Raw genomic sequence first — 12,758 nt, 5'->3', positions numbered from 1 at the left:
ACGAGGAACCTAAAATAAAAGTGCAAAATGTGAAGTGGCTGCGTATTTTAGAGAATTTCTCAGGTTTATCTCACAGACAGTGCAGCACAAATCTCGGCTTGAATCTAAGCTGGCTCTGTTGCTGGGCTTCAAGCATGTCTGGGCACGTCTGGCAAACTGGTGAGACAGGACTGAAAGGAATTTACCTACATAGGGGCTGAGGCTGCTTCCTGGAACGTTTTCATGGAAGAAAGAATTAGACAGAGAAGCCCTATAAGAAAGACTTAGTCATTGGATGGGGAGTAATAAATACAGCGTGGGGTAGCTGCTACTCAAATCTGTTGCCATTCTAGGCCCATGAAAGCATGTCTGGGTCCCTAAGAGAGACAGAGTTCTGAGTAAAAAACATAAAGAGCTGTTTCACTGAGAACCATATGTAAAACTGGGCATAAGCAGTTTGTTTCGGGGTTCCCCTAGCAAAGGTCAACACGAAGGCCTCCATTTTTTCAGACTGCACCATGGCTTGGGCTGTTTGTATCATATGCAAAAGCTCATCAGTGTCTAGAAAAGTGAAGGGGGCTCCCAGAAATATTTTTTGGTGCACTCTGCCAGAAGCTGGAGGTGTCCTGACTATGTAAGTAGGCTTGGTAGGCACAAAAGATAGTGAAATTTGAGGTTATTTTTGTTAATTCGACCTCATTAGTACTGTAGTTGACGAGTTTGAACAATATGCATAATCAAATAGCTCTTATGCAGTGAATATTATTGGGCAATTTATAATTATGTATGGAATCAAATACTCTGAGCTGAAAGAAGGAACAGTAGAACAGTAATTCTCAATTTGTGAAGGACCAGTTTTTTGTTTTTCTTTTTAATTTCCAAAGGACTGATACTTTTGTAAAATACAGTGAAAATGAATTGCCAGGATGACATTTTAAACACCTGTTGACATAAAAAAAAAAGTCTCAATTTTTATTATTAGATTCAGCAGACATAAAACATAAAATTACTCTGTTGAGTTGCTAAAAATTTTTCTAAAAGTTAATTTCGGTACCTATCTGGTCGCAGACAGGTAAGGGACACTTTGTGTTCAGTTTGTGGAAGTGGACCAAGCTTTCTGCTGAATCTTCTAACCTCTCACCTGATGCTGCCTAAAGGAAATCTATCAACAGAGGTCCAGCATCTAGTATAACACTTCAGTGATTTAAATTTCGAGAGTGTAATGACACTGCTACACTGTGGTTATGTAGGAGAAAGGTCTTGTTCTTAGGAGAGGCATGCAGAGTAATGATGTCTGCAACTAAAGCTGATAAACCTGAGAACGGGGGAGAGAAAGATGGAGGAGGAGAGGGAGGGGGAGAGAGGGAGACTGGGAAAGAGAGGAAGGGAGACTGAAGGAGAAGGGAGCACATGTATGGCAAATGTTAGTAATTGATGAATCTAGATAGGTGTGTGGGTGCTTTTTATGCAATTCTTTAACTTTTTAGAAAATATACAATTACACACACACACACACACACACACACACACACACACACACCAAGCCTCTGCAGTGATGGAAAACTCACTGTTTTCTCCAAAAAGCCAATTCCAAGATAGCTCACCTTAATCTTTAAATATAAATATTGGAACACTCATTTGTGGCTTTGACAACCTTTCATTTCTGGCTTTGATAACCTTCCATTTCCATGTGTTAATTTCCATTCACTTTTTTTTAGCCCCACCATATCCCCTATACATTAGATAGCCTTGTAACATAGCTCCAATCACACCTGTGCCAAAATACCTCAGAATATACCCATTATTTTTCAGCCTCAAAACTTTAAATTCAAGAACTTCTGCAATCTAACCTTTAACTTTTTAGCTTTTTAGCTTTGCTTTCTCATGGTTAATTAACCCTATAGCGAATAAACTTTTATCGTTTTCTATGTTATTGCATCTCAATCCTAGAATTTCCCCTTAAACAATTCTATTCTATTTACTCGTCAAGGTCCAACTCAAATTAATTAAACTTACACGTAGCTATCATATACCTTCCTATCTACACTTCTGCTTAAATCTTACATTCTTCACCAAGTTTCTATGATGAACTCAGACAAAAGTCTTAGTGCTTAACACAGAGCTTGCCATATACTCTCAGTAAACACTTTAGAGTGAATCATGTTACACTCTTTGTTTGTTTATAATGCAGAATGATAATACACTCATCTCTCAAAAAGTGGCTTTGAGGTTAAAATGAAATATTGTAGTGAAAGTAAACTATAATGCTTTCATACTAATTTTTATTATTTTATTTGGTTTTCTCTTGAGACAACATTGCATGTAACAGATGTTCAAAGGCCTAAGTATCAGACATAATACTGGGGTACTCCCCTATGGGCCCAGAGATTCTATTTTAGGGCAATAGGTTCTCTGATCCTTACCTCCCTTAGATAGGTGTCCTTAAAATTGATCTGCTTGAAAATGTGTTCTGGGTACAAGATACAATGCAGACTCTCCTCCCTTACTCCAACTGCCTCTCTGCAACTCTGCCAAAGAAAGGCATAACGCACACCCATCCTTAATCTCATTAAGGGGCAAAAACTTCCTGGAATCTAAGGGGCAAAAAAACAAAACAAAACAAAACTCCAGGATACAAAAACCTCTAGGACCCCAAAGAAGGGGCAACTGGAAATACTGGTGAGTGAGGAGAATAGGGAGCACATCCTTTATAAGCCATGTGGTTTCAGTTACTTTCAACAAAGTTGAAAGAGAACCTAGTCAGAGTTGTCAGCTGAAAGATCACTCAAAGTCTATTTTTTGTCGTTAAATCTCTGTGATTTTTTGGCATATAATTTGGAGGGAGTTCAAAGAATTGAGTGACATTCCTATAACAACTCCATTCATTTACAACTACTTGTTGTGAACAAGTTTTTTCAATGTTTAGATCCATGGAATTGAAAACCTGGAATAGAATTAATGCTGAATTCTTTCTCATTCTAGTAATATTCAACCAGTGATTAAACTAGTTGAAACAAAAATCTATCCAACTTCATCCGTGTAAAATGCATCCCCCCCAAGTTTTACTTTTGTGTTTAAGACTTATTTACAAAAATTTACAAAATATGTTTTCATCAGTTATGATAGTAACACTTAGAATCTTACGGTCACAATAAAATTTGAAAAACTTTAAATTTTAGTTTGTATGTATATTTTTGTTAAAGCAAAATGTGAGGAGATCAATACAAGACAAAATATTTTATTGGAATAAAATTCTGGAGGGGAATATGAGTTCCAAAAGATAAAGGAAAGGTGGAAAATTACAGTGTAAAAGAAGATTGTTTATGTATTTTAAAAAAGTGAATATTGGGGGCATTAAATCCCTATGGTGTAAGCGTTCATTGCATATATTTGAAAAGGGTGACGGTTTTATTTAGAAGCCAGTATTTGTAACACGCTGGAAAAATGTAGATGCCATCTTAAAACTGCGTAAGAATGTGCATAGCTTGACCTAGGAAGTTTGAAGTTCTCAAACCTAAAGGATGGATGCTCTGAGATTATGATCTCATCATCACTACAACTATTCAAACACAGGTTGGATTTAAACCTGTGGCTCTATGTTGCGCATATGGATTTCGTAACTTGTTTCTTTTTCTTCATTCTAATTGCCTCTCCCCGTAGACCTTAACTTCTCAAAAGGCCAGTGACTTGCTTCATCCCAGACTCAGCGCCAGTACACAGCGGACACTCCCCAAACACCCCCGGAACGAATGACTTTGTCGTGACAACTCGGAGGGTTGTTGAAATCCCCGATCAGCTTTCGGGTTCTCGTTCTTCGTGTCCCGCCCGCTGGGCTGCGACGAAGAGCGTGGGAGAACCCCTAGGAAACTCTGAGCACGCGGAAAGCGGGGGCGCGGAACCTGTGGACTGGGGAGGCGTCACCTCGTGCCTGCGCAGGCGCGCAGCTGTCTCCGCGTGAGTGCGCGCAGTCGCGCGCCTGTCCCCGCGCGGGCTCCGTAGCGCGTGTGCAGGCTGACGCAGTTCGCGGGCCCTCCTCCTGCTCTTGCCGCGGCGTCGGCGGAGTTTTGGGCGTTTGGGAGGGGGCGAGGGAGCGAGAGTCGAGAGAGGGAGAAGGCGGCGGCGGCGGCGGTGAGGAGGAGGAGGAGCAGGCGCCGCCATGGCCGCCGCTATCACCGACATGGCCGACCTGGAGGAGCTCTCCCGCCTGAGCCCTCTGCCCCCCGGCAGCCTTGGCCCAGCGGCGCGGGGTCCGGCCGAGCCCCCTGAAGAGGAGGAAGAAGAGGAGGAGGAGGAGGAAGAGGAGGCGGAGGCCGAGGCGGTGGCGGCACTGCTCCTGAGCGGTGGCGGTGGTGGGGGCGGCGGCGGCGGAGTGGGGGGCGGCGAGGCGGAGACGATGTCGGAGCCTAGCCCTGAGAGCGCCAGCCAGGCCGGGGAGGACGAGGACGAAGAGGAGGACGATGAGGAGGACGAGAGCAGCAGCAGTGGCGGGGGTGAGGAGGAGAGTAGCGCCGAGAGCCTGGTGGGCAGCAGTGGCGGGAGCAGCAGCGACGAGACGCGCTCGCTGAGCCCCGGCGCCGCCAGCAGCAGCAGCGGGGATGGGGACGGCAAGGAGGGCCTGGAGGAGCCCAAGGGACCGCGGGGCAGCCAGGGTGGCGGCGGGGGCGGCGGCAGCAGCAGCAGCAGCAGCGTCGTCTCTAGCGGCGGCGACGAGGGTTACGGGACCGGGGGCGGCGGAAGCAGCGCGACCTCCGGGGGACGGCGAGGCAGCTTGGAGATGTCGTCGGATGGAGAGCCCCTAAGCCGCATGGACTCGGAGGACAGGTCAGTGCACCGAAGCATCTCTCCTTCCCTGTGTCCTTTTGCACAGCTGGGCCCCTCAAGGGGACTTTTCGCTGAGATCCCCGCGTTCCCGAAACCTTCGGCCCCTCCCCCAGACTCTCAACTCGGAAATCGCTCGCTGCCGCCGCGCCCCTCTCGCAGCGGATAGCGGCTTATAACTCTCAAGACCATTTTCCCCCAACTCTCCTTTCCCCGCCCTCTTCCCCCCTGCTCTGTACTCTTTACGGACCTAAGGACAGCTCTAACTTGGAAACAGTCCCCCAAACAGGTCCTGATCTCCTGGTGGAGCAGAAGGAGCCCTTGATGTACACCTTGGTACACAAGGTTGGCTTCATCCTAACCGTGCTCGTGAACACTTGTCAGAACTATAATTGGCAAGTGTCTTCCAACATGGCTGGTCTCGCATGGATTTAAAATAACTTCCTTATTCGGGAAGGAGACCCCAATTATCACTTTTCTTTACTTAAAAAAAAAAACAAAAAACACACGACTATCTGTATTCTTTTAATCAAAGCTTTCCAAATTCCTCATGTGGTCTCTGACATGATTTTATTTACTCATCTTTCCTATTTTGTGATCAAATCTGGAAGAAAGTTTAAAACACATAAATTATTGTAGAAAGAATAATGTCCTTTAAAATAACTTTGTGGAATCAAAGAGATTGGTAATGCTAACAATACAGTCTTGAAGGTACAACGTAGTAGTATACCGTTTAAAATCTTTTTATAGTAATGCTTCAAAGTGAAAGGCGCGATTTTAGGCGATACTAAGTCATGTATGGGAGAGGCCTTTGAAGGAATGAGTATCATTTTCGAAAGCTTGCTAGGAATAATGTGGAGGCTGATTAAAAAATACATCCAATATTTTCAGGACCTTTGAGAAAGCTTGTAAAGGTATGTTTCAGTTAACAATCATTACATTGATCCCTTTGGAAAACTTAATGTTTTAATTTACTGGTTTTTAATGTATTTTAAAAAAAGAGAACCGCATCATGCATATTATACTTCTAAAGTATGTTAGCATTTGTTGTGACCATCTAATGTTTTGAGGAGTAGTAGTTTTTTAACAATCAATATTGGTTTTGATTTAAAAGTTTACGTATTCTAAAGTTCTTTCGCAGGGATTTTGATTATTAACTAATAAAAGTAAAAACTTTATCTTTAATGTTACAAGTAGTACAAACGTCTGAATATTTGGGAAATCTAGCACTAAATTCTGTTCCGTGTTTACTTTGCTTAAAACAATTTGGAAGGGGTAAAATAGACTGTACAAATCTTAGAAAAATTGTATTGAAAAATTATTCCTGCCTAGGCAGGAAGGAGAAGGTCCTCAAGAAAATTAAAAATTATTTGTGAACTGCATAGTAAAGCATGGGCTATTTAACATTTTGTTATATCCTTCGCTGATATCACCAGATATTGGAAAGTTGACGTAAGTTGATACAACCAGCATTTGCCACAATTCCTTGTATTTATTGAATATGCACACATACACCCACATTTGCCTAACACTGATCAGTTTAAATGTCTCAGTCATTTCATCCTCAGCTTTGATGCAAGATAGATATTATTTTGACGTTCATTTCCTAGGTGAAGAAGCAAGTTGAGTACAGTTTAGCTTAGAAGTGAACAAGGGTTCCCAAGTCCCCTGTTGTTTCCACTTCACAAGAACTAGAATAATTCACCTTCAGTAACAAGTTGTGTATGGCAGATTTTGTCTTTTTTTAAGTTAATTTCTTTCCATTGCATCTCCTTAGGAGGCTTGTTGGCCAAGTATTATTTCAGAAAGTATGAGTTTTGGTTTCATTTGATATTTAGGGGATAATTCATTTGAATATCTAATTTTTACATCATCCGACATAGGAGTAAGATTGGTGTCAAGTGATTAAAACTTAGATAAGTAAGCATACTTTCTTTTCTTAAAGAATTCTTAAACATTATAGGTTACAAAATTTTGTGATAATTTTTACATACTACTTTAGGGTAATCAATTTATCACTTGTATGAAAATGCCTTAGATAAGTAGTGAAATGGGTTGGTGGTCTTGAACTTCTGAAATGTCCCCTTGTTGCCTCTGAGGTTTTTTTTCCCTGGAGTTGTTTTAATTTGGAAAGGATTCATAATTCTTATAATTTGTCTTGCAGATTACACCAATCTATAGGGATTTTAGAGATTGATTTCATGGTAGGAATTCTGTTTTTGTAACTGATTGAAAGATACGGTGGTTTTCAAGTGCTTTTAAAAATATTTGAGGTAATACAATATCCGTAGAACTTTGGTCTATTCAGTTTTTCTGTCACTTTGATTTTAGATGGTACTTTTGATTTTATTTGAAAAGCTTTAGAGTTTGTTGGATTTTCTTAAATATTTTTAAGTTACCTCTTATAAGATGAATTAAAAGCAAAGATTGAGATATTAGAGGTGTAACTTCAGGTGGTGTTTTCACTTTGTGTCATTTACAAGTGTGTGTTAGAAGTGTCGTGTGGTAAAAAGTGAATGATACAGCAAATGATTAAATGACACTTTATGAAAAACATTATTTTCCCCAGGAGAAAGTTATTCAAAACCAGGTTAAGTCTGTAAGCATGTTTATTTTGATGCATTTGGAAAATCTTAAACTGTTAGATAATTTGACTTAGACTGTAAAGGTAATAGAATTTTCTTTGGAGAGAATATTTAGCTATGTGAAGACAACTAAAACTAGATTTTCTTTTACATTGAACTTAAGCTTAACTACTTGTCCAAAAGTTACCAACTTTTTCCTTTAGGATAATTTCATGTTAAATGTTAAATTAACATTTAAATAGACTTTGAGACTTTAAAATGCCTGTAAAATTGTTTTCACTCACAAATTAGTTCTGGCTATTGAATCAGATTATGCATGAAAGTATCAGCTCATATGATAGGTTAGTTGATATATAACACCCTCTATTTTACGGTTTTTTGAATATAGGTTATATCATGTTTTTCCTTCAATTAGAATATAAATCATGACTTACTTTAAAAAAACTAAGAACACTTTTGACCACTTAGCCGTTTTGGATAAATCCAGATGTCAAGTGAAAAGTGCATGTGTGAGGAGGGTTGTAAGGGAAGAGCATGTAGTATGTAAACTAATGGTCAGCAAAGGCCACAAGACCCTTACCATTTTGTGCACGCGAAGGCTTGGACTCCCAGTCTTGTAGGTTGGAAACTTCGACATAGCGAGCCCATGAGAGAACTGGCTTATGTTGTCTGACTTTTCTAGTAGTATGATCGTGAAGATCTTTTTCTAATATAGAGGCTAAATTTTTTGAGTCAGATTAATACTGGAAGGTTGCATATTGGGGTTGTGATTAAGATTTATTAAGGATTTGTATGGCTGAGGCAATATAATATGTTTATGAAAAATAAGTAATATTTTGCTCATATTTCATGATGGGACTTCTTTTTCACTAGCTGCCCCTTTCAGCTCTGAAGCAGCTGTTCATAGTCTTCAGAATTCCTCTTTTAGCTACCCTTTCATTTCGATTAAATTCAGGAAAAAGAGTTTCTAGTAGGTCTCAGTTTTCATTGATAACTTTCAATAAAGGAAGGTATGATTGTGTGCTTAAAACAAAACAATTATAAAAAATGGAGATTTCAGAGTTGAACTTACCTGGAGAGATTCTAAGAAGCCATTTTACTTTTAAGAAACATTGTTATGCATGATTTTTTTGTCAACTTGCAACTTCTCTAGTAAAGAAAATATGAATAAATAAATATAAAAAAGAAACATTAGGACTACTTTGTTGAATCAGTTGCTGTGCAGGTGTTTACTGAATGCAAGACCCTTTACCAGGTATTGTCAGAAGTAGAAGTGTGAGGGTGAGCGTTTATTCCTTGTCCCATATAGGCTTGTTCTCACAGAAGGATCCATCTTGCATATTGCCTGTTAGACTTTTAAAGGTGTAAGTTTTGCTGTAGCTTCTTGCACAGGATATCATATCTTCCTTTTTGTACTAGTTATTGCTGTGTAACAGATTTCTCCAAAACTTAGTGGCTTAAGGTAATGCACATCTGTTTCACAGTTGGAGAATGGAGAGACTTAGCTAGGTAGTTCGGGCTCAGTCTTAATGAGATTGCGTTGAGGATGTTGGCTAGTGCTCCAACAGGCTTGACTGGGACTGGAGATCCTCTTCTAAGATGGCTCACTTACATCTGTTACTGGCCAACTGGATATCTCCATAGGGCTGTTTGTGTGTCCTCATGACTTGGCAGCTAATTTACCCCAGGAGAGTGATCTGAGAGAGCAAGGAAGAAGTTACAGTGCCTTTTTATGACCTAAATATACCTGCTCTCCTTTTCTTTTTCATCTTTACTTAGCAGATAAACAAACTTTTCCTATTTTTATTTATACTGTCTGATACATGATAGTTGCTTCAAAATTTTATTGACTGAAACAGCCCTTTCAAAGCCGGTCAAAATGCCACAGTGAATCCTTTGCTGACCTTCTTAAACTTAGTTTTAATTTCTTGTTTTCTTTTAATTCGTACATTTGTATTCTCTTTTTTTGTAATACTTTTATGATTTTGTTCTGTAGTTTGAGGGATGTAGACTATTGCAGTGTAAAGAGTCTAATCTGGAGTAAAAGGACACCATTCAAATTTTAGTATTGCTACATATCTTATGGTTTAGAGTAATAACTTTGAGCCTTTGTTCCTAAAGTACAAAATAGGGTTAAGTATTACCATGAGAATGTTCTAAGGTCCAAATAAAACAATTTCTGTTAAAAAACACTGTGAACTGTTCTGAACATCCGTATTATTTGAATGTTTGGTTCATCTTTGCTGTTGTAAATAGTATTTTTGAGGGCACAGACACTTTCATTCACATATCTCTAGTTCCTAACTCAGTACCTTGGATATGTTTAGTATTCAATTAATTATTAGCACTAAATTTAAATAACAGCAGTTGAATTTGTATAAATAAATACAAACTAAGGGCCAGAAATTGGTGCCTTTGTTTGAATCTTTGTATTTGTATTTGGTAGTCATGCATTTCAAGTCGTCTTTTCTCCAACTTTGCCAGTTAAAAAAGGATAATTTATAAATATAATTAACATTGATTGCTTGCATTTCAGATTTTCAGTAGTTGTACTTAATTTTCAGTATGCCTTTGCTTAAATGTTATTGATAAAATTGTAGTATATAACTCTTATTTTCTTTATAACATAATACTTGGTTATGTTTAGAGAAGAGACTTTATCTGGAGTGGGCGGGTGGTGCATTCAACCGAGGCCCGTGAGATTGTATGCAAAATTTTATGTGGACATTTTCTGAGAAGATGTCACCAGTTTTTATCCGATTCTCAAATAGTTTGGTCTAACTTAACTCCTGGTTTAGAGGAGATACAGAGGTACATAATGTTTATTAAATGATTGGACAACTCTGAAATTGTAAATTTCTGTAAAAAGCATATTTTAAAAAACAAATATTAGTATGGAAAATCTGAAATGGATAATCACTTTTTTAATAACCATTTTTTTTAATAACCATTGTTTAGAAGTATTTGCTGTATAAACTTTAACATTTTACCAAAGTTAAATGTAAATTAAGGAGGAAGAAAGTATAGGGAGAGTAATGGTTAAGCAAGATCTGGGTCAGAATGTATGGGATTGCATTCTGGCTTTCACTTAAGCTGGGTTACCATGGGAAATTTATTTCAAGTTTTAATGTCTTACTACTTCAGGTCTCTCATCTGTAAAAGGAGGACAGTAATAATTCCTATCCAGTAAGATTGTTATGGGGATTATATATATATTATTATATATTTGGCACACAATTTAAGCATTTAGACACTATGTGCCAGGTACACTTAGCTGGGGAAACAGCAGTGAATAAAACAAAGCCTCATAGTTTCCCATTCTAGTTGGGGAGAGAGACCCTGCACAAATAAACTGATAATAGTGAGTAATGATCTATTATTATTATGAAGCAGTATAACATTTGGAATGCCAAGAAATACTATACCAAGTGTTAAATGTATGACAGGTATCTGCAAATGAGTGTTAACAGAAACTTGCAAAAGGATATGGTACACTAAAATATTTCATTACACAGTCTACATTGTAATAAATTTTAACATGTATGTCTCTTCTATGGTTGGCCTAAAAGGCCTCATTAAATCTTTTGTTTTCTAATAGTTTATAGTATGTAGTTGATCTGTTGTTGTTAGTAAAAAGCTTTGGAATATGTTCTCCATTAATGATAATGGAGATTTGCAGTGGAGAGTTGCAGTGATGTAACCACATTTTTATGACTAATAGTTTGCATTTGTGAAAGGCTTAATTATATTGGTGTTAGAACTAAATAGACAGTTTTGGGCATGAATAGGAGGTGAGAAAATGCTTAGATAATTAAAAAATCATTTATTGAGCATTTACTTGTGACTAGCAGTTTACCCTGTTTAGTGATGGTACCTCCCCAGATGCTTAGTTTTTAAAGAGAAGACTAAAAGATGATTGCATTAGTTTTTATTTTTTTTCTGTCAATTGTGACAGTGCATTAAAATTAAAACTGCAGAGTATTGTATAGTTAATGCCTAAATTTTAGTGGGAGAGTGGGACTAGACTTCAGGGTTGGGTGAATGATGAAGAAAGGTTTCTATCAAGTCTACTTGAAATATATAGACAGTAATGATCCTGGCATGTTTAGGAGACTTACTGCCTAAATCAGAGGATCTACACTGCAACTGGGAAATAAGAATTAATTGATAAAGTGGGGCCTTTCATGCCAGCACAAGGGTGCACATCTTTTTCTCACTATAGAGTTGTGAATCAAATTCCTTTGCCTCCACCCCATCTTCTGTCTTTGTAACTCCTAGTCATGTTCATGTCTCACCTTGAACATTTTCTCAGGCATACTATTTCTTATCCTTTGTTAGACGCATTACTGGCACTCCAAGTCCTTCCTCATAATTTGGGTAATTGTTTACTGTATGTCTCTCCTGCTAGATTGTTGTGCTCCCTGAGAATAGGAACCACACCTGTCTTGATCATTGCTCTATTGTTGCACAGGCTGGGCACACTTTAAATATATTTTGGATGAATGATGAAACTCATGTATTACATGAAAATTAATCATATGTGGCAAAGGTAGAGAAGGGAAGTTAGGGAGCTGGGAGACCAGTTAGGAAATTTTAGGAGTGTAGTATAGGTATGAAATGAAAAAACTTGAGCTTAGGATAGAGGTTGGAGGAAAGTCTTAATGCTTGGGAGACTGAATGGAAAGAAAAGCTAATTTTTTGAGTGGTCTATTAGAAAAATACTATATTGTCATTATTTGAATCGAAAGTTTTTCTTGAGGACTTAATTGAACAATAGTTTACCTTATTTTTCCAGACACACCGATCACTAAAATAACTAAAGGAACATTGGGTAGTGAAAGACCATGGACCTTCGAGTCAGAAAGACTTGGGTTAATATAATTTAACTTCTTAGAAGTTATTTCCTCAACTTTAAAATAGGAGCAATATCTTATTGTTAGGATTAAGTGAGATGGCATATGTAAAGAACCTAGGCCTGTGTTTAATTCACAGTCATTTATCCTCCCACTCTCATGCGGTATGGTGGAAAGAATACTCCAGTGGGATTAAGTAATCATTATTTTAGTCCTCACTTTACTAGAGAACTGCCTGCTGGAACTTTGGCAAATCATTTAATTTCCTCGGACTATGGATGGATTCTTTTTCTTAAAAATTGAGGGTTTTTGACTAAATACAAGGTAATTTGGAGTTCAAATATGATGATTCTGCTGCAGAGTTGGTAACTCCTCTACATGGAAGTCAGAACAATAGGTAAATAATGGATAGGAGTCAGTGGAACTGGAGTATCTTATATTTCTTTTCTCACTGTCCTTAGTGTGGCTGCCTGAAATGTCAAAGAGAACCATTCTCCGTCTTATATCTTCCCAGTTCTTTTTA

At 38.4% G+C, this 12,758-nt stretch overlaps 1 protein-coding gene across 1 annotated transcript in view; it reads left to right on the top strand.

The window, feature by feature from the left end:
* Nucleotides 1-3,936: 3,936 nt before the first annotated feature.
* AEBP2 (AE binding protein 2) overlaps nucleotides 3,937-12,758 on the top strand; it is an 87,835-nt gene continuing 79,013 nt past the window's right edge. The window contains exon 1 of the mRNA XM_037845638.1: nucleotides 3,937-4,800. Within this exon, the coding sequence (XP_037701566.1) occupies nucleotides 4,136-4,800 (665 nt within the window). The 5' untranslated portion in view covers nucleotides 3,937-4,135. The remainder of the gene's footprint in view (nucleotides 4,801-12,758) is intronic.

The sequence above is a fragment of the Choloepus didactylus genome, chromosome 8 (genome assembly GCF_015220235.1).
Source record: "Choloepus didactylus isolate mChoDid1 chromosome 8, mChoDid1.pri, whole genome shotgun sequence".
Lineage (NCBI taxonomy): Eukaryota > Metazoa > Chordata > Mammalia > Pilosa > Megalonychidae > Choloepus > Choloepus didactylus.
The sequence above is the reverse complement of the archived record's forward strand: the minus strand, read 5'-3'. Positions and strand labels throughout refer to the sequence as shown.